This window comes from Gymnoscopelus braueri (genome assembly GCF_963280865.1).
Source record: "Gymnoscopelus braueri genome assembly, chromosome: 17".
Classification (NCBI taxonomy): Eukaryota; Metazoa; Chordata; class Actinopteri; order Myctophiformes; family Myctophidae; genus Gymnoscopelus; species Gymnoscopelus braueri.
In genome coordinates this window covers 30254160-30275563 of record NC_137617.1, presented here as the reverse complement: position 1 = coordinate 30275563, position 21404 = coordinate 30254160, and the positions used below count along the sequence as shown (strand labels likewise).

At 39.8% G+C, this 21404-nt stretch overlaps 1 protein-coding gene across 1 annotated transcript; it reads left to right on the top strand.

The window, feature by feature from the left end:
• The first annotated feature begins 6660 nt into the window (after nucleotides 1-6660).
• On the top strand, nucleotides 6661-18072 carry ttll6 (tubulin tyrosine ligase-like family, member 6). Its single transcript, XM_080455462.1, has 14 exons — nucleotides 6661-6759; nucleotides 6953-7071; nucleotides 7360-7490; nucleotides 7662-7818; nucleotides 7916-8059; nucleotides 8238-8323; nucleotides 8728-8953; nucleotides 9396-9574; nucleotides 10691-10879; nucleotides 11899-12061; nucleotides 14259-14564; nucleotides 14907-14969; nucleotides 15416-15623; nucleotides 16911-18072. The coding sequence occupies exons 2-14, from the start codon at nucleotides 6991-6993 to the stop codon at nucleotides 17189-17191; spliced, it is 2214 nt and encodes a 737-aa protein (XP_080311588.1). The 5' UTR covers nucleotides 6661-6759; nucleotides 6953-6990; the 3' UTR covers nucleotides 17192-18072.
• The last annotated feature ends 3332 nt before the right edge of the window (nucleotides 18073-21404 follow it).

Sequence of the window (21404 nt, the reverse complement as noted above, 5' to 3'; positions counted from 1 at the left end):
ATTGCGTAGTGTGTTGTAGGACTACATGATGAACCAATCTGGGAAATGTAGTTTTACTCAAGTTTGCTGCTTGAGCGTTATGGCAGTTGGTCACCAAGTGTCGCATTACCGCCATCTGCTGGAAGGTAGTTAATATACCTTCACAGTGCAAAAATATTTACAGTGTCAACTAACTGTCAACCCAAAGAGCCAAAGTGACCCCATTCATGACATTGTCTAGCCTTGGATCAAGACTATCATAGATGTATTTGATCGAGTCTGACTTTTACTTCACAGATATGCAAATGTCAAAATCTATAAAATTGTGTATGTAGCCTATGATAGTCTTGACTCTTGATCCAAGGCTAGACATTGTCCATTCTATAACCCAGACCCAGTTGTCTAGGTTGGTGTAGCTCTGGTCCAACGCTATGGACCAGAGCTAAGGTTGGTGCAAATCCTCCCCTCATTTGTAACATCTGTATGGCCTACTTAGTTGCGTTCAGATAGCCTTGATAATAGTGTCATTATTAATAATAGGGAATTATTTATCACCACCACCATGCAATGAATGTGACATCATAGTTCTTTCTCCTTCGGTTCCTTTTGCACTGCCACCAGTAAGTGCCACCTTTAGTAGCTTCTCTGTTCTCTCCATTCTCTTTAGCGCATATCGTAAAACAATCCCCTGTTCTGATCATACTAACTTGAACTTCCTGATTTTTTTTTTTACTGTGTGTGCAGTGTGCTGCATAGTGGTTTCCCTCATGTGTGCAGGCACTTTGCTTGCTCTTTCTCGGCTTTGTGCTCCTTCACATTGCAGTTGTTTTTTCTTTCTTTCTTACATCTTCTGTATTCTGACTGCACTGTTCCATGAGTCCCTTATATTATAGCCTCACCTGTGGCCTCTTCAAAAGCCAAACACACCGAATCGCATCTCTTTATCACCTTCTCTGTATTGTCAGGTTTCTTTTGGATTAGGGATATATATATTATGATATTTTACTTTAATAAAAGTAGCAGTACCACAATATATAAATACTCTGTTATTACCAGTAAAAAGCCTATGTTCAACATGTTACTTGAGTAAAAGTACAAAAGTATTGGCATCAAAATATATTTAAAGTACCAAAAGTAAAAGTACAAAAATGTTTGAAAATAGCAGATCTACAAGCTTACAACGCGTCACATCGTTATTTTCAAATAGCCTATGCATAAAATAGGGCTAAAGTGGTTAATGTATGTTTTATAATAATAATGATTTATATCTTCAAAGTAACTAACTAAAGTTTTCAAATAATTGTAGTGGAGTAAAAGTACAATATTGGCCTCTGAGATGTAGTGGAGTAGGCTAGAAGTAAAAGTATTGAAAATTGGAAATACTCCAGTAAAGTAAAAAAAATACCTCAAAATTGTACTTAAGTACAGTACTTGAGTAAATGTACTTAGTTATTTTCCACCACTGACTGACAGTGACATGGCATTTATCACTCCCTTATTCATTGCTCGCCATGTACCTACGGGTACTTATGTGGCGCAGCAGGTGTAAATGCTCATCCACCGTAATGGAAGAGAGGGAGACATAACTTTACACTGGCTGACTCAACAGCCAATCAGAGCAGAGAGATCGCAATCTCTAAGATTGTGATTGGCTGAAGAGGTTGAATGGGGAGGATCCAACTAGACGTGAACCTGAGGGATGCGTGAGGTCTTGTTTATACTATAAGTTACAACGTGGGGAGTCTTCTGTTTCAGCCCACACAACAATCAACAGCCCGCATTGATCAACGTTACTGTACTGGAAGCAGGCGGACACAATCTACAAACTCCTTCCGGTAATGTATGGTTGACGATTTTTGTAACGACAAAACGATTCTAAATGGTCTAAATCGCTTTCGCTAGGTACAGTAGTAGGAGTTGGCGTTCTGTCACCATAGCAACAAACAGCCATAACAGGGTCATGCTTTAGCTGCAATGCAAGCGTGTCATTTTCCAAAAATATTTACACGGTTTTGATTGATTGATTGAATACTTTAACACTTTGCAAAAAAAGCACAGAAAGTACAGTTCTATACACAAGGATGCTAAAAGGATTAAACCAAGAAAGCACTATGGCTTATTTCCATTGGGGTCCTGTGTATTCAATTAATTGAATTAATCTGTATAATTATAAATGTTGTGTTTCAATGTAACGGGATAAATGAAGCAGGCTATCCTTTTCTGTAATATAAGAGAGATAGATCATTGTGAATGTGTGTCAGTGTGACATTCAATTGATCATCATCCCTGGCTATCCCTGTTAGCTTTATCTGATTGATAGTATAGCTGCTATGCCAACAAGAAAACAGGGTAGGGTATCAGCTTGTGAGCTTGAGCTTCTTTTTAATTCCCCTATTCCTCTATCAACGTGATTTATTTATATTTAGATGAGAGAGAGAAGCTGGTAAACAGCTGAAAGACACACACCCCAGACCTACTTGGCTGGGTGCAAGTGAAGCTCAAAACATTACATTTTTTCCCAGGTAGAAAATTCAACAAACAAAAGTACAAATACGAGATAGACACATACACAGAAAAGTAAACTGAAAATAAATAAACTAAGGGCAAATAAAAAAAAACATACAAAATTGTGTTGAGGTGGGCGTTATAACACAAGGATTAACATATTAATGAATTACATTTTCTTTTCTTTTTTTTACTCTTATACTTATTTATTGTTAGACCCAAACTCTGTGCCTTCAAATTAAGTTCTATTAAGCCTCCAGTTCAAATTAACCTATTCAGTTTCAACTTGGCACGGAGGATAAACCTACAGCCTGTTCACGTGTAAGACACGATACTGTGTTGTGGGTTTCAGCACAGATTTTAGTTTACCAGCTACGGGTGCTGAAAACCACTTCTCTCATTTCAGTGAACAAATATCAGGGATTATCACTCTTCACTCACTCCCTGCTGAGTTCTGCTGTTCATTTTCACTCCCATCATGTCAAAGGGGATCAGGTGTTGATTTGTCACCTGAGCCACTGCTGGGTCTGCTATGAGAGAGTGTAAGTCAATCTGAACCAGGCCACCCTCAGTGATGATACAAATGTACTCTTTTGTTAAAGACCAGGAGGACAGATATGTGGCTTGTCGGCTGTCCTTCTGAGAAGTGCTACGGCAATCGCTACAGCTTCCACCACGAGCTCTGCAAACTGCGGTTGCTGCTGTGAACCCCACTGGCGCCGGAGGAGTTGCAAGGGGCGAGGGGTCAGCAGCTTCCATATGAAGGCTTAACAACACAAGTGAGTACAGTAAGCCATTCTTCCCATGCGATGATAGTGAACAGACACTTCAGCAAAAAAAGAAAAAACAAGTAGAATTTGAAGTTTACCAGGCCTAGGAGACAGGCATCAGAGTTATTCAAAACAAGGCAATGTTGCATCATCAAAACATGGAAAAGTATAAATAGGATGAGCTGTAATTACTTGCAGATTTTAAACAGCCTTGTGTAGAACACAAGGATTCTTCAATACTTTTATACTGATGAAAAAATTAACTAATCATTTCTGTTGGGATTCTGGAGGTACCTTTTGTATGACACAGCCACATTACGTAACGCCAGGGTGTGAAATTAACACTAGCCACTAGCCAAATGCTGGTACATTTTGACTGTTGCCATGTAACTTCAAATTTACTTTAGCAGGTTACCAGCGATCATGCAGAAGCACCATTTTATTGAAAACAAATAATAATAATCCTAGGCTTTTTAGTTCAGTTTAGTTTATTTGCACTAGACAGACAGACAGACAGACAGACAGATAGATAGATAGACAGACAGACAGATAGATAGAAGTTACAGTGCAGGACAGGAAGGAAGACTGAAGTCTGTCCTTTCTTTGTTAAAAAAAGAAAAGTACAATAAAAAGCTGGTCTTATTTTCTCATCTACAAAACAAAACATAAGCTTGCAAAAAAACACAAGCACCACATATAGTATATATCTAAAAACATGAAACAGGCAAAGAACAGCGAAAATAAACAGAAAAGGGTACAAAACTGTTAGTAAAATGCTTAATTGTTTCCTGAAGGAAGGTGACCAACTGAGGACCTCTACATTTGATGGAAAATGTATGTCTTGATGTATAACAGAAAAGTGCTAATTGTTTTTTCTACTAGTTGATAAGAGTGAATGTCAGATAAAGAAAAAAGAGAAAATATTCTGTAAGGTCTTGCTTACAATTTTGAACATAAATAAGCATGTTTGAAAAACATTCCCCTCATCAATTGACAATAATGAGTATTTCCTAAAAGGAAACATATGTGTGTCTGTTGAATTTTGGAATCCATCTGCCACTGTGGCCTCTAAAATAAAAGTTTATCATCTCTGCTTAACACTAGCGATACAATATAAATATTATATAATATCTTTATTTACTTTTACTATGGCAGCCATTTGTTGTTATCAGTGTCAGAAAATACAGAATTGCTATTCAAGCAGCAGTTGTGGTTGTGTAATGAGGAAGGTCCTCAGAGAACTCTTGTAACTCTATCCATGTTGAGGTCAACGAGGCATCGCGGGTCTCGCAGCCCAATGCAAAGCTAAGTTCAGGGCCAGGATTATCCAGATCACTGGATCAGAATACCGTTACCTGGCACCCAAGCCTCCCACAGCCTGGGATGTCCCTCTGTATCCCCTCCCCCAGCAATCTTCTGCCATCATTATCAGCAATTAGTGGTGGCCTGACCTTCACCCTACAAGACACGGGATAGGGGCGAGCGGACCTCTGACTCATCAACCTAGAGTATTGACAGACAGTCCAAGAAGGCTTAGGATGAAAGGTGTTGACTATCTTTATTGAGATGGCTTTTTGAAGGCATTTAGATAAATGTCATCAGTCAAAATATCAAAACCTTACAGCTTTGCACCCTACATAATATATTTGGTTTGTTATTTGGTTGCCATTTTTACTGGAGCTCCAGGACAGGGCATGGCCATGGCCTTGTTAATGGCCAGACATGCAACACTTTACATTAAAAACACATTTTGCCCCCCCCTTCCCCTAATTTCCTGCAAAGCATCGAGTTTGTGATTTCCCAAATTAAAAGACAAGGGCAGAACATTATTTAATTGGAACTGAATTAAAAAGAAAAGTGGGGAAAAATGGAAAGAAACCCACCAAAAAAGAGAGCGTGTCACACCTGGTGGATCCAGGATTCATATCAGGTGGCAGCTGTGCTCAGGCTGGTGTTCTTCACCATTATCTCACCACTATGCGTGTTGAGCATTAGTGGCCGTCCTGCCACAATAACCCTTGAATGACACCAAGTGACGGCACGCTGACAGCCAGAGCACTCACCTGAAGAGAGAAATGGAAACAGAAACATGATTCCATGTGTGCAGCAACATGTCCTCTGCGCTCTAAGATTGAATTTCAGGACGATGGAAAGCACTCCCATTACAATTTACATTTGACAATTTAGGCATTTAGCAGACACTCACACACAGACCAGAGTGACTTACAAAGTGCAAGATCAGAGTAAATGGCATGAACCCTAGTCAATAAATGACAGGGTAAATGCCTGGACAAGTAAATTGCGCAAATTAAAACAATTAAGTGCTACAAAGTAACTGTCCAACATGCTTTCTAAATAATATACTTAGTATTTGTGGTCAAGCAAACAGTATATGTCTCTCTAAATAAACAAACCTGAATTAACCAACATACCTCTGCATAAACTAGCATCTATCACAAGATATTGCTCTGCATGCCGTGCAGGTCCCTGTATCCATAGCAATCAAAGCATCAAAATCAATTCTTGAGCAACACAAATATTCACAATATTGCATCTCCAGCATGGGTCTTTCTGTGGAGAGCCCTGAAAGAGACCCCGAAGATGATACGTACAAGTGTGAACAGGAGGGAGAGGGAGAGGGGAGCGATAGCCAACCGGAAACCTGCGCCCACACTCCACCGACCACAAGCAAGAGGAAGAAAAAGAGGAGGAAGAGGTACTTTCCCACGGTGAATGCTCCCATTTTAATTATATTTCAACATTGAGGATTTTACTGTGATTGTAATAGTCCAGGGTCCCCACGGTCATGAAATTCCTGGAAATATTTTGAAATTGAAAAAAAAAAAATCCAGTACTGGAAAGGTTTGGGAATTGATCAAAGGTCCTGGAATTGATCAAGGGTCCTGGAAAAATATTTGGCTATGCATTGTTTTTGGCTATTGATTTTGTTAATACAAAACATTTTCATAAACATGTATAACATTACACGAAATATGTAACATAAGTAGTTTTTCGCCGAACGGGCTGTGTGATGGCATATATTATTTAAATAAAATAAGTCATACGGATGCCATAATGAGTCTTCCAGTGAGCTATGCCCTAATTTTGCACGAAATTTTGAATGAAATTGTACTATTCTATATTCGATGCTTTATTTTTGCTACACTGCCTATCTTTGGGCATTCTACATAGGAGTAAGAGACACATTATTGCGCTGAATGATTGTTATATAGGCCTGGAAATTGGGCTAAATATTCTGGAAAAGTTTTGGAAAAGTTTTGGAAATTCATTGCTAAAAATGTGTGGGGACCCTGATAGTCACATTTGTGATGCTGATGCTTGCACTGGAGGTTTTTGTTGTTGTCTACCTGCCTCACTCTTCCTCTTGTGACGGGAAAGGAGAACAGGATCAGGGAGGGCTGCGTAGCACATGTCTGTCCCTCTCTCTGTTTCTTCTCTTCCAGATGACTGTGGATCAACCTCGACTACTGTAAATATGAGAGTGGTAAGTTTAAGTTTCAGTGAAAGGGTAATGTCTCCCTTTTTTTTGACCGAACAATATTGAGTACAATGTGATTTGGTATTTACAGCAATTTATTTCTCTCTTGGACATTACACACACCTTTTTGTTTCTACAGTATTGAACACTTTACACACAGGGCAGTAAAAACGCTCTTCCACATGTTTGTTTTTCCCAGTGCGACGTGTTGCCCGCAGATATGGCCTCAGGGAGTCGATGGAGGGCGAGGACTGGACTCTGTTCTGGACAGACTGCTCGGTGTCAATGGACCGCGTGAAAGACATGAAGCGCTATCAGGTTCACTCCTTTACTTGTACACAATACAGATATATTTCATTAGGCCACCTTGTACAGTAGGAACCAAAGTGACACAGGTGCATGTCTGTCACACCGAAGCAACCTGCATTCTAAACATTCTGTGAAAGGCCCCTATTTGGCTCTATTTCATATTGCTGCAGTCAGGTACTACATCTTACATGTAAAATGTCTATTACCTGTGCCTAAGACCCTCCTATGGTCAGTGGGACAACATTCTACATCCACCACGAACATGAATGTCTGTCTTTTGCTTTTCTACTGTTGTAGAAAATCAATCACTTTCCGGGTATGAGTGAGATCTGCCGCAAGGATCTGCTGGCTCGAAACATGAACCGCATGCTGAAGCTCTTTCCCAAAGACTACAACATCTTCCCCAGGACATGGTGCCTCCCCGCAGAGTGGGTTTTCACTTTTACATTTATTTCTATGCCTTGTTCAGATATCCAGTGACCACAGCGGACATTTTGCCCTTATGACATACTTGGGGTAGGAATGATGTAAGAGCAAAATGGCTGGCGTGTCAATATGGTCAGTAGAACCTCAGCATCACAGTGTTTCTTTCTTTGCAGTTACAGTGACTTTCAGGCTTACATCAGGGCCAAAAAATACAAGACATTCATCTGTAAGCCAGACTCAGGCTGCCAAGGCAGAGGCATCTTCATCACCAAATCCACCAAAGACATTCGTCCTGGAGAACACATGATCTGTCAGGTTTACATTCCCCGGGTGAGGGTCTTAACGCACGCGCACACGCACACACGCACACACACACACGCATGCACAAGTTGAGGTTTAACCATGCTCTTCGTTCTATACCCCGCAGCCATTAGTGATTGATGGATACAAGTTTGACCTGCGCATTTATGTGTTGGTGACATCATGTGACCCCTTCAGTATATTCATGTACAAGGAGGGACTTGCTCGCTTCTGCACCACTCATTACAGTGAACCTGCAAGTGGCAATGTGGTAAGAAAGAGTACTGCAAAATACACAAATGCTTGTTGACTGACCAATATCGAAATGACTAAAATTAAAGACTCTTAGTGATGCAAACTGTGATTGCTACAGTTATATTGAGCTGCGTGATGTACAGAACACACTTCATATTTATGGTTAATTCCTTCTCAACTTGTATCCACTTTAGGAAGACGTGTGCATGCATCTGACCAACTATGCCATCAACAAGCACAGCGAAAACTTTGTCCGTGATGACGACAGCGGCAGCAAGCGGTAGGACCGACCAAGGAGTGCTCCTCCTGGTTCAGTTTCTGAGATTATTAGAGCTCTAACACAGTGGAACCCCCAGGGGTCCTTGAAGGGGTACCAGGGGGTCCACTCCCAGAAAAATCTGTTAATATAGCATCACAATCAGTTTAACCACTTTAACCCTATTTTATATTTTGGCTATTCAAAAATAGCCAATCTACAAGCTAAAAGAAATCTTTAAAAAATGTGAAAAAAATTTGAACAATTTAGAAAAACTTTTATACAAATCTTCTCTTCTGGGGATCCTTGGCGCAAAACACATATACATTTGGGGGTCCTTGACACCACTATTCTAACGTACAGACTAGAGACCCATTTCCTGACATGCAACTCAGCCTTTCTCGTTTTTTTCTTCTTCTTCTTCCCAGCAAGCTGTCCTCACTTAACAAGCAACTGGAGTCCATGCACTACAATACAGAGAGAATGTGGAACGACATCGAGGATGTTATCATCAAAACCCTGATCTCTGCTCACCCCATCCTCAAACACAACTATCAGACCTGCTTCCCCAACCACGCTGCTGGCAGCGCCTGCTTTGAGATCCTGGGCTTTGACGTGCTATTGGACCACAGACTCAGACCCTGGGTGCTGGAGGTGAAAGGACTTTCCATTCCTTTCAATGGCCCAGTTGTAACCATTTGAAGCCCTGTACTTCGTCGCATGACTAAAATTCTTGTGTTGTGAAATATTCTTGAAAAGTTTAGAAAATGTTTGAATGTATTGCCAAAATATGCACACCACCTTGAAAGTGGTTAATGGATAGTAGAGATGAGAACTAAGCTAGACGTGAACCCATGATGTCACTTGTGGCTTTGTGCCTGTGTGGTACGTGCAAAGACTGGCTGAGTGAGTACACATTCACAATGACCCTCTTATGGATATATCGAGTCATTATAGTGCGTGCACGTGCGTGCAGTGGACCTCTGGGGGTTCCACTGTGTTAGAACTCCAATAATCTCTTGCGTGCGTGCGTGCGTGCTGTATACTGTTTATTATTATATTATGTATTAATATTTATGGGTGAATATGCCTTTAGGTGAACCACTCCCCAAGTTTCACCACCGACTCTAAGCTGGACCGGGAGGTGAAGGATGGCCTGCTGTACGACACGCTGGTGCTCATCAACCTGGGCGCCTGCGACCGCCGCAAGATCACAGAGGAGGAGAGACGCAGGGTGAAGGAGAGGTTGCAGCAGAACCGCTCCAGAGAGGCCAGGTAAAGCTTACCTATAGTACTGACTGACTAATGCCTCAGCGACACATTTTAATTTTTCCTTTATTTAACCAGGAAGTCCTGTTGAGATCTGTAAGAGTCCTTGTAAAACATGTTGCTTAACAAAAAAATACATATTTCCTATAACACCACTTAACAACACGTTGTGTTGAGAGCTTGTAGAGCAGCTATTTTGGCCAAATTCCCGCTTGCTTTTGCCGAATGTTCACCTATTATGACATGCCCAGAATAGGGATGCTAGGGTTTCAAGTGATTACACTAGTAGTTGATTGGGGGTGGCAGGGGAAATGAAGCCAAATATGGGCCTTTCACAGAATGTTTAGAATGCCCAATTATCCTCCATGTTTGGAGAAACAATGGTTGCTATGTGCAATACTAAAGTTGCTATGTGTTGATATAAGAGATGAACATAAATATAATACACACAACTAATGCTATTAGTTGTGTAGCTTCTCAATCAAAATCATCACAAGGTAGCCACGCCCCTCCTACAGCATACCCTACTTTATCATAATTGTTTTAATAAATGGGACCATTATTTACCAAAACGCATATCTTAGTGATTGAAAGAAGACTTTAAACTAGCGACTGGAAGCATATAGTATTTATGACAATGTTTATTAAGGTAATAAAATCCAGTGCAAAGTTCGGCAAAAACCCATCCGCTTGAATAGAGCATATTTGCTTCTGACACCAGCAGGGCCGAAACGGCGAGACTACAGGCCATTCATATGAACTGTCACTTCGTATATAGCCTCAATTTACAAGCCGGATGCTAGCCCTTTGGTTTTACCTTATCTACCACTTTACAGAAATTAGACATTTTCTTTTTAAAGTAGGTACAGCCATGCTGGAAGCAAGAATACTATACAAACATGGCTGCAGTATCATAAGGTTAAGGTTATTATTAAGCTTAGTTTAATTATTGTTAAGTTCAGAGTAAGGGGATATGGAATTAATGTCAATGTCACTAAAGTTTGTAAAGCAAGGATGACATGTATGATGCATACAATGAATCGCTACTCCCCCTAGTGGTGTAATCCTGACATGCCATTCATCATTGATTTGATTTGATTTTTTTTTTTTATTACCTCCCAGATGCTTGGAGCTGCGCCAGTCACAGGCAGCCAGCGTGGAACAGATGGAGAAGTACGAGGCCAAACATCTGGGAGGATTCAAGAGGATTTATCCCAGGGAGGGAGGTGAGAAGTACGAGAAGTACTTCAAACACAGCAGCTCCCTCTTCCAGGAGACCGCAGCCTCCAAGGCCAGGGAGGAGTGTGCCAGGTACAAGGAGCAAATGTCCCTGCAAATTCACATGATGAAATATGAATTAGCCATTATCACATACCGATGTCGAAAGGAAAACTCTGCTTCAATTACAACTGTGTTAACATAATTGTGTTAAAAATGTAAAGCACTGGACAATAGCCAAATACATAACAACACGCAACTGTTGGAAAGAAACCTTGTATCTCAATATTTAAACATTTTAAGAATTAATGCCATACTTTGTGAATTGTTGCACAAGTTTCTCACAAAAAGTAGCAAAAATAGCAGATTTGAGCCTGTATATCGGCTAATTTTGCTAAATTGAAAATGAAAGTAAATGTGGTTATGTGTGTCTGTGGGTTTTATAAATATTGAACCAATGAAAAGTATTAACTAGATCTTGCCACTAAATGGTAACTACATTAGATCCATTGAAACACAGATTTTTTTTTCTTCCATTTCCTGAAAAGGAACAGTATTAGACGTTAACATTTCCGCCCAACAGCAACAAATTACTGAAGTATGTATGTATATAAATCCTAACTTCACACCAGAGACAGACCGATAGACGGACAGACAGAGAAGCTACAGTTTAACCCATTGAAACCGGGAATGCATCTGTGTCATTTTAGATTTGAACCACTTTTAACCATGTTTTATGTTTTGGCTATTAAAAGATAGCAGATATACAAGCTCATAGCGAGTCACTTCCGTGCTATGAGCTTGTAGATCTGCTATTTATTTTTTTATCATGACATTTTGTGCAAATCTTTGAATATATATATATATATTTTTTTAAAGCGAACATTTTGAACTAAAACCTTTTATTCTGGGGGTCCCTGGAACAAAATATTTTTGAGATGGGGGTCGGCGACCAAATACACATCATTTTGGGCGTCCTTGACATGAAAAAGTTTGAGAACCACTGATATAGCAACACACGTTTTTTTTTCTTCAGAAAACTGATTTAGAAGACATTTGTAGAATTAGCCTCAGGTCTTAATATAATGGGTTAAACTGGTGTCTGTGTGCAGACAGCAGCTGCAGGAGTTGCGTCTAAAGCAGGAGAAGGAGAAGGACCCGACGGGGAGTCGGAGGAGAGACCTGCAGGGAGAATCTGCAGGAGAGAGGGTTAAACCACACAAATCACCATCAGCAGAGCCCGACAACTCCCACTCTGAAAGCCAGCCTTTCACGGTGAGTTCTGTCACGTTGGTGTTGTTGGCCCTGCAAAACACCAGCTTCCTTGTCTGAAAAAAACTAGGCGGTAATATGCAGAACGCACATTATAGAATCAATTTTTACACTCTCAAAGTTAAATTAACAGGGAGTCTAAAGCATGGAGCTTGTAGCTGCTTTAAGTAGTAGCATTGCTAGGTGACGTCATATGCAATATAGTAACTTGAGCTAATAATGAAAATGATGCCTTTGTCTGTTTGGCCTGTTAGTAAAAGTTACTGAACGTATTGCTACTGGGGTTAAGTAATACTGTCACACTAACAAACTTGCCAATTTGACATTTTTGGAGCTAGATCTGTTAAGTTCTAAGCACATTGTTTGTAACATAACCACTTAATGACACTTAAAAATCTATGATTTGGCTATCAAAGTAAGTGAAAATTACTATTTTCTTTCTTTTATTTCAACATTTTATTTCATTTCATGTTTAATTAAAGGAACATCATTATTGTGTGTGTGTGTGTGTGTGTGTGTGTGTGTGTGTGTGTGTGTGTGTGTGTGTGTGTGTGTGTGTGTGTGTGTGTGTGTGTGTGTGTGTGTGTGTGTGTGTGTGTGTGTGTGTGTTAAATAATTGATACTGTTTATCACCTTTGAATTAATTAATTAATTTGGTGATAAAAGGAAAGAGCACATCAGCACTTCTACAACACACAGCAGACAAAATATCACAGAGGATAAAAACACAATAACGCCCTAAGGCTTATTTCAATTGTGGTCCTCTAAGAAAAATACAAAACAGTCACAGCATTACAGTTACAGTAACTGACAGTCTACACACATTTATGTATTTTAAATTACAGTGACAGGAGTAAAAAACTATAAAAACTATAAGAAGCTAAACATTGTTACCAAAGGCAAACACAAAGATTTGGCCTTTTATACGATAACCAAGGAGGGTATTACTGAAATATAACAAAAGTAAAATGGTTATATTTGTTAGTAAGTGTAGGCTATTTCTTTCCTCAGATTTCCATGTCTGCTGATAATTTTAAGCAAATAAGTCGAGCTGCCGTCAATGATTTTTGTATTGCAGTGTCAGGGTAAGACCACAAGAGGGAACCAAACATCTTTCCCATTACAATCCATAGACCGTGACCAGAATAATGTTCCCATGATTCAGCTGATGTTCCATTCGAACTCATCTTGGTTAATCCGTTTTTGCAAGGTTCATTTCCAAAGCTCCTTAAATGCACTTTATAATTTTCATTTCTGTAGGTAATACCACTATTAATACATGATTAAATAAAGCATTCATTTTGTAATATTAAAAAAAGAAAAATAAGAAATACAATGAAAAATTCTGCTAGTTTCTACTCTATAATTGAAAAAGTTTGAAAGCCTATAATATAATTAAAAAACTAACTTTTTAACTATTACTTTTTTATAAAATACTTCTCAAGACCTTGTATCTCTCAAATAGAAATTCACAACTATTAATTCATAGTTGGGCTGTTTTTCAATGACGGCATTTTAATAAATGGGGTTAACCATTGGAGTTAACATGAATTCCGGAGCTACCTATACAGTAATCCAGTAAATCCAGTGTTAAATTAAGGTACATTTTATTTACTGTGATATGTCAACAGCAGTACGTTGCTGTCGGGCAGAATCCTTGCATCTCCATCTTTCACTTTTTATGCTTTTTTTTGGGAAATGAATGCCCTATTTCATCATACAAGAGTGTCTATCAAAAGTAGTGAAAATAGCAGATCTACAAGGTTGTAGATATGCTATTTTCATTATTACATTAAAACAAATTCTAATAAAAAAAGGAACAGTTTTGGACATACAAGGTTTCCACCCGACAGCGATAAGTAAATCTATTAAAGGACTTAACCCATTGAGACCTGAAACGCATCTGTGTCACTTTAGATTTCTTTGGCTATTCAAAAATAGCAGATATACAAGCTCATAGCGCGGCACCGAGTGCCGCGCTATGAGCTTGTAGATCTGCTATTTTTGAAAAATCTTGAAAAAATATTTTCCAGATTTTTTTCAAAAAACTGTTAGGATTTAGAAAACATTTTTAAGAATCGCCTCAGGTCTTAAAGGGTTAAGTGAAGTCTCTCCCCTGGTACCTCTTTTGTTTGTCTGCATGTCAATATTTCTCCCTCTCTCTCTCTCTCTCTCTTCCTCTCTCTCTCCTCGCATTCAGCTCCCCACGGTGTCCAGTGTGACAGTGACTCCCACAGCCGTAGATGACTCGGAGGAGGAACGGAACCTGGAGGAGCGGCAAGAGCAGGCAGAGAAGGAGAGGGCTGAGGAGGAGGAGGAGGAGGAGAGGGAGAGGGTGAGCGGGCTGCTGCAGAGGGAGAGGCTGCTCAGAGAGCTGGGGGTGGTGGAGCAGGTCTACCATCTGCTTCAGGGTGGAGGTGGAAGAGAGGGAGGTACGGGCGACACCGAGGCCACCTCGTCCCACCAGCACTACCAGCAGAGCCAACATAGACCCCAACGGGCCAAGGTAGGACACTGTACACAGACGAGCTAATGTAACGTTTCAGTTGTGCTACATGGAGCCGCTTTACAGTTGTCAGAACAAAAAAAATCACTATCCAGTGTTTTTATTATTATTAATGTAGATGAGTACATTATTTTCTTTTCTTTTCTTTTTGTCAAAGACTAGACTAGACTCCAAAAAGCTGAGAACTTCAATAATGTCCAATCATACCTTTGTCTTGCCAGCGTTAATCATTTTTCATGAGGTTGCTATCTCTTTGGAATGAGCCATCATTGACGCCACACTCAGAGAGACAGCTATACTGATGGAATGCCATCTGTGTGTTTTACTGTGCTGTCATTTCAGTTAGAATCACTGATAGACTTTTCCCGGAGGCCCAAACAACAGCACTGCATTATCCAGCAGCAGGTATCTCACCACAGGCCATGAAGAAAAACTAGCCTTCTTTAGACCAGTCAGATGCATTTAAAAAAAAGAATATGTATTGCTGTAAAAAAAAAAAAAAAATGATTTTGTTGCTGAATAAAAAGCAATTTTAGCCCTTTCAGATGCATTTAACCAAAAGGTATGGATTGCTTAGAAGAAGAAGAAAATGTTAACTCATATTTTGTTGCCCTATAAGAAAGCTCTTTATTTATCTGCACTGAACTGAATTCTTCCTGGTTTATTTGTCTCTTATGAGCTTTTTTTTGTTTAGTTTTTGTCATGCTGCTATTCTGCATTAGGTTATTACTAGATTTGTCACAATTAGGGACTATATCAACTTTCATATGAACACCTCCTTTGACTTAAATGCCAGCTTGGTACCTACAGTATTATGTCATTTGAAGTGTCTCAATCTGTGAACTCTATAGGTTCCCCCGGGGGCCAAGCCATGCCTGCAGTACATCCACTCCCACATAAGTGTCATAAGACCTTCCTCCAGTGTGAACCAGAGAAACCTGACAGAATGTGCCAGCCTGCAGTACCTCCCTGACCAGCGTCTGGCAGAGCCCCCCGGCCGCGGCAGACCACCACACCTCAGGAGGATCAGCAGCGCTCAGCGAGTGCCCCCCTGGCCAGGTTAGCAACACCCCCTCAACTGCACAGTAAAATCCTCCGCTTATAATTCGACAAAACAAGCCGTCGCTGTCTGTCGGCGTGGAAATCTCCTATGTCCAAGAACGGCTACTTCGCAAAGCTCTTGTTAATACTTTTCTGGTTCAATATTCATAAAACCCCACACAGACTTACCACTTTCAGCAAAAAATAGCAGATCTATAAGGCAAGCTTGTAGATCGTCTATTTTTGCTACTTTTGTGTGACACATGTGGTATGATTAGGAGGGCATTCATTTACAAATAAACTAAACATAAAAAGTTAAAATATGGAGATACAAGGTTTCTGCCCGGCAGGAACGATTTGTACTCTCTCAGAGTTACAGACACTTATGGGTCCATTTGGTTACATTTATAGTCTCTCATAGTTAAAAACAGATAAATTAACACTGTCATACGGGAGGGTGGGAGGTTCCTTTGAGCATGGATGAAGCCTGGTTAGGAGGCTGGCCACTACACAGTAAAATACAGAGTATTCATTTAACTGTGGAGTAACTGAAGTATATTCTGTATGTTAACTCAATTAATATGGGACAATAATTGTTATTTTTCATACCCATATGGGTAGGCTACATTGCTAAACTGTCGTAATTAAATGAACACTCAGGATATTGGCTGTTGTTAATTACCAACCATTAGGTGAGGTTTGTTTCCCCAGTCACTCCGAGTTAAATTAACACTCAGGATTTTACTGTGCCCTATCAGTCATTTTGGCAGAATAACTACCATTTTTTTTTAACTATATTGTACAAATGCATTTGACTGGCTACAAAAAGAAGCTGAACTTTCTGCAGCTATACAGCATTGTTTCTGGTGAATGCCAATGTTAATGTATTGCCCTCGATGACAGGGGATTAGCAGATTTGTTGCACAGACTTTAATGTAGAAATTGTGTAAAGAAATAGCCCTTCATTTCCCCCCCTTCGTCAAATAACCTCCACCTTGAATGCAGGCACTAATTCAACGAAAAATATAAAAGGCAAATTTAAAAAATGGTTTGATGGTTCCACACATCTTAAATCACAGAATGAAAACTATAGACGCAGCCATGGACCAATTATTGTGTCAGTTCACTCATATATGAGATTGATTGAATATATATTTGATATTTGAAAGCACTGGTGTGTTCCCACCAGAGACCAACGTTACACACGCAGTCCTTCATGGATTATTCCCAATGATTATATTTCCATTTTTGACACTCGGGGAGTTAAACGAAACCCTGAGGACTTTTACGTTGTGTGTGTTTCAGTGAGCAGCTATGTGGCCGTGCGGCAGGGCTGTCTTAGCAGCTCCTACACGGAGACACGGGCGCGGGTCAACGCGCTCCCGCAGCAGGGGGGCCGGCCGCATGCCGCAGCCGCTGCTGCTGGCACGTCCCACGACCCCAAGGCCCTGCAGAGCCTGTTTGTCATCTCCACTCCGGCCCCCCTGGTCAGGAGGCCTGGCTTCTCTCACGCCGGCCACAGCAAACTCTCCCGCAAAGCTGCCCCCCCGCCGGCCCGAAGCAGGGTCCTGTACGGGGAACAGTGACACCACCGCCACCGCCACCACCTCCTGAAACACTGGGGCTGTACAGCTGCCTCACAGTAAAGCCATGAGTGTTAAAAGCCCGATATACTTTGTCGTATACGATGAATAGCGAAAATATCCCGTCGACAAGCTCACCATGGGGCTATTTTCGCAATTTTTGGACAATGTTTGACCATTTTCCTCTAGGACATGCCCAAAATGGAGACACCAAGGTTGACAGTGGTTTAATGAACACTCGTGATATGATGTCACTTGTGGAGTCTAAGCAAGCCAGCTCCTATAAATAATGACACTGTCACAAACTGCACCACAAGTTTTATGATACAGTCCAGTCAATCTGTTACTCTTAAAAAGAATGAAACTCTGAAAAGAGTGAACCTCGTTCTTAAACAGACGGAACTATATAAAGGCAAGGAAGTGGACATAATAGCAAGGCCTTATCATATTATGAAAATATAGAAACAATTGTGCCTAATAAGTGTTGCTTGGTGCTTGTAAGATATTTTTTTTACGCCACTGTTGTCCCTGACAAAATATGTGGAGCCGTAAGGGTCCATTTTTACACTATGACTTTAATCAACACTGCAGATTTTACTGTGTACGAACAAAATTATTATGACATTTTGACGCTTTCCATCCAGACAGGATAATATCTTGTTAAGTGCAAAGCTTTGAGAACCTTCACTGTGTGCCAAATGTTGGAAGAAAGGCAGGAAGGGCTGATGATGTTATGGCATGTGTCCAAATTGTGTACATTCTCTTTAAATTCTTCTGAACTTGCTAAGCTGCCTGTGATTGTGGCATTTTGCTTCAGGTTTAAATTGACTCAATGAATGCAAATTTGATGTGAATCACATGAATTATTAACACAAATATCACAATTAAACATGCGTAGAGGGACTGTTTTATACATCTTGTATTGCAGAGGGCATTTGTTTTGGGAAATTAAATTAAAAGATATATCACAAAATAGTTTTATGTTTTCTCTAATGGTCAATAAAATAGGTTCTTGCATTTCACATTTCAAATTTGAATCCTTTTTTAATTGTATTTTGTATAGGCCTATATTAATGTATTTCATTGACATTTATTTATTTTAAAATTAGAACAGGTGTAATCATTGATTTGCCAGCGCCACATCAAAACGCGTGTGTGCGTGTGTGTGCGCGTGTGTGTGTGTGTGTGTGTGTGTGTGTGTGTGTGTGTGTGTGTGTGTGTGTGTGTGTGTGTGTGTGTGTGTGTGTGTGTGTGTGTGTGTGTGTGTGTGTGTGTGTGTGTGTGTGTTCGCGCGTGCAAGAGTAAAGGCCAAATCTGCAAAAGAATGGAAAGAATTGCAGCATACTTTTTTTTTTACAACATCTTGGCCTGCATCCATTGTTTTGGACACTGAAGCAAAACCTCATTAGCCTATAAGCTTGAACCAACATTCAAGAAGATTTTTTTTAACTGACCACGAGAAAAACGAAATATAGACTATTCCAAAAAAGACTTGTATGTTCATTAATTCCCAAACAAACACATTTGGACAACAAATCATGCCAACGAAATATTTTGCCAAATCATTTGCCGACAAAACAGCCACGCAGGTCGACTCCACCTGACATTGCCAGGATAAGACATTTTGCCAGTATTTGTGATACAAGGTTAAGTTATATGTCTCAAAATAAATCGAGACTAGGCTAATAACGGGTTCAAATTCAGTTCAGTAAACTCAAAAGGCCCTGCAAGCGCATTGGAAACAATAAACAATTAATGAACGAACTTGAAATATTCTGAAAACAATCATGCTTGGCCCAAGAAAAACACTTAGTCTTTTGGAAAAAATACACATAGCCTACTGTATGCCTACCGGTAGACCTGCGTGCCAAGCTGGCCTATATATTCATTTTATACATTATTCTATATGTTAAGGACATCAAATATACATTTAAGAATAAGATCAAATTTAATTAATTGTTTCGTTATCTTTTTTCTTCACCTACTGTATATGACACCCCCCCCCCAAAAAGAGTTAAATTAAATAAATATTTTAAAAAGCCTGATTGTATAATGAAGTTTATTACAGCTTAATGTTGCAACTTTTTTTCTCGTTCGGGGGAAAACAATAACGAGATTTAGGCCTAAATGAAAACATATTCACTTTGTCAATTCAACACCGCAATGCTTCGTAGGGAAATCTAAAGACTCTCAGTATAGGTGGGTGGTGTGAGCTTTATTTAAAGAATTTATGGTTTTATTGCGTCCATAAATGTCAGGAATCCTCGTTGTTAGTGTGAATTAAACGGAAGATGCCCAGTCCAGGCCAACCTAAAAGGAACAGCTTGTTTCTAACCAAAAGGAGGAGTAAATTAGAATATATTTTCATATAATCAGAATTGTAGCGTCACTTGGCTACAAGGTTTTATGACCGACCATTAATAATTGTTATTTAAAAAAAGTAGGCCCATGTGCAAAACAAATCCTGCTTCATGGACATTGAATTTGAACCTTAAATTGGCCGATCCCAAGTAACACAATCAACCTAACACAATTTCCATCTTTCACCAAGGCCTGGTACGAACGGTCAATGCCAACCTGATCTGCATTGATTGAAAGACCTCTCCTATATAGGCTACTTTAGCCGCTTAGTGTAGTCTTCCATGGGGGGTACTAATTGTCTAAAATGCTATTTCTAAAAGTATTTACGAGTACAGAGTTTTTAGTGAAAATATCACACTCACTTATATGCAACAGACTACAACACTTATAGGATATTGAAGTGTATATAGATCAATCAGACGTCTACATTAAAAAGATTTTTTTTAAAACAGAAAAAAACAGCATCTAGACTGTGAATAATCAACTTAAATATAATTCTGATTTGGACAATTATTTAATTTGTTTTCAGTGTATAGCTAAATGTTTACCATGACGCCTATCCATGACGCCTATATGCACGACACACTTAAATAGTCTACATGATCGGAATAGCAGCTAATACTAGAAAGAATCTCGTGAAATGTCAAACAATCAATAGACCTTTTTAAGTCAATCTCCTCATGCTTACCAAATTAACAACCACAAACACCTTATTATCTAACATTATTGCACACCTTGATCGTGTTTGCGCCTTTGGCTAGGTATTTAAAAAAGATATCAACCTTTTTTAAAGAAAAATCAAGATGGCGGCGGGGCTAAACATGTCTACAATAGCAGAGAATCCCTGAAAGCACAAAAACGGGGTGCTGTTTATGAAAATTTACAACTTTGCGATGGAACTTTACGACTCAGCGGGCTCTGGGATTGGCTGAGGACGGTCATGTGAACAGCAGGAATGGGAACTTATTTCCCATGAGGTTATATTGCAGCTGCTTTCCACCGCTCATTCAGTTAACACTACTAACAACGTTTTTCTTGGCTCTTTGTTTATGCAATACGCGTCCCATTTCTGTCTAATGAAAAGGTGGGTCAGTTGAACGTCCGTTGATTATCAGACCTGAGCGATGGAGCCACTGCGCAACCTTTCATCAGACGCCATAATGTGGCTATACTTCCAGCTATGTTGGTGAAAATGGGAAATCAGTGCACATGGATGGTGGAATGACCTTACTGAAATCACTTAATGCACTAAACATGCATATCAGTGTTGGGGACTTAGCAAAAAATGGACCGAGGAAAGAGGAGCTCCTCCAGACTGTCACTCACACTCCAAATGATGGATTATCAACAAAGGTAAGGGCAACCATGTTCACAACACCATGCGCTGTGATCTGGTTTCACGAGACATTGTCAGAGCTTTGTTTACCTTCTGAGTGATATGGATATAAGATTATTCTTTTTTTCTTCTTCCTATAAACATTCATTCGAATTCGTTACAGTGTTTGCTATATGTGGATTCAAGCGTTATCAATGCTATTCACAAAAAGGTTGCTTACCTTTGTACGTAAGGAGCACTATATGCCGCAGCATCGTCACGAGCTGCCCTGAGTGAAAGCCAAAATAGATATGTTGAAATAATAAAATAGAAAAATATAGTTATTCCAAAGTTGAGGTGTAGAAGGCTGAATTCATGTATTGTGTCATAAGACTGCGTTGGCTTAACTGTAGGCCATGCAAGCTGGACTATGATGATGATGATGGTGGTGGTGGTAATGATGTTAATGACGAGGGCCTGCTCTACTGGTGAGACCTGGATTAACACTTTAAAACGAGTTAACAAATCAGACAAGTTCTG

Coding starts and splice junctions, on each gene's coding strand:
- ttll6 (XM_080455462.1), top strand. CDS start 6,991: ATGGAGGGCGAGGACTGGACTCTGTTCTGGACAGACTGCTCGGTGTCA. Junction 8,954..9,395: donor TCAGACCCTGGGTGCTGGAG/GTGAAAGGACTT, acceptor ATATGCCTTTAG/GTGAACCACTCCCCAAGTTT. Junction 9,575..10,690: donor AACCGCTCCAGAGAGGCCAG/GTAAAGCTTACC, acceptor ATTACCTCCCAG/ATGCTTGGAGCTGCGCCAGT.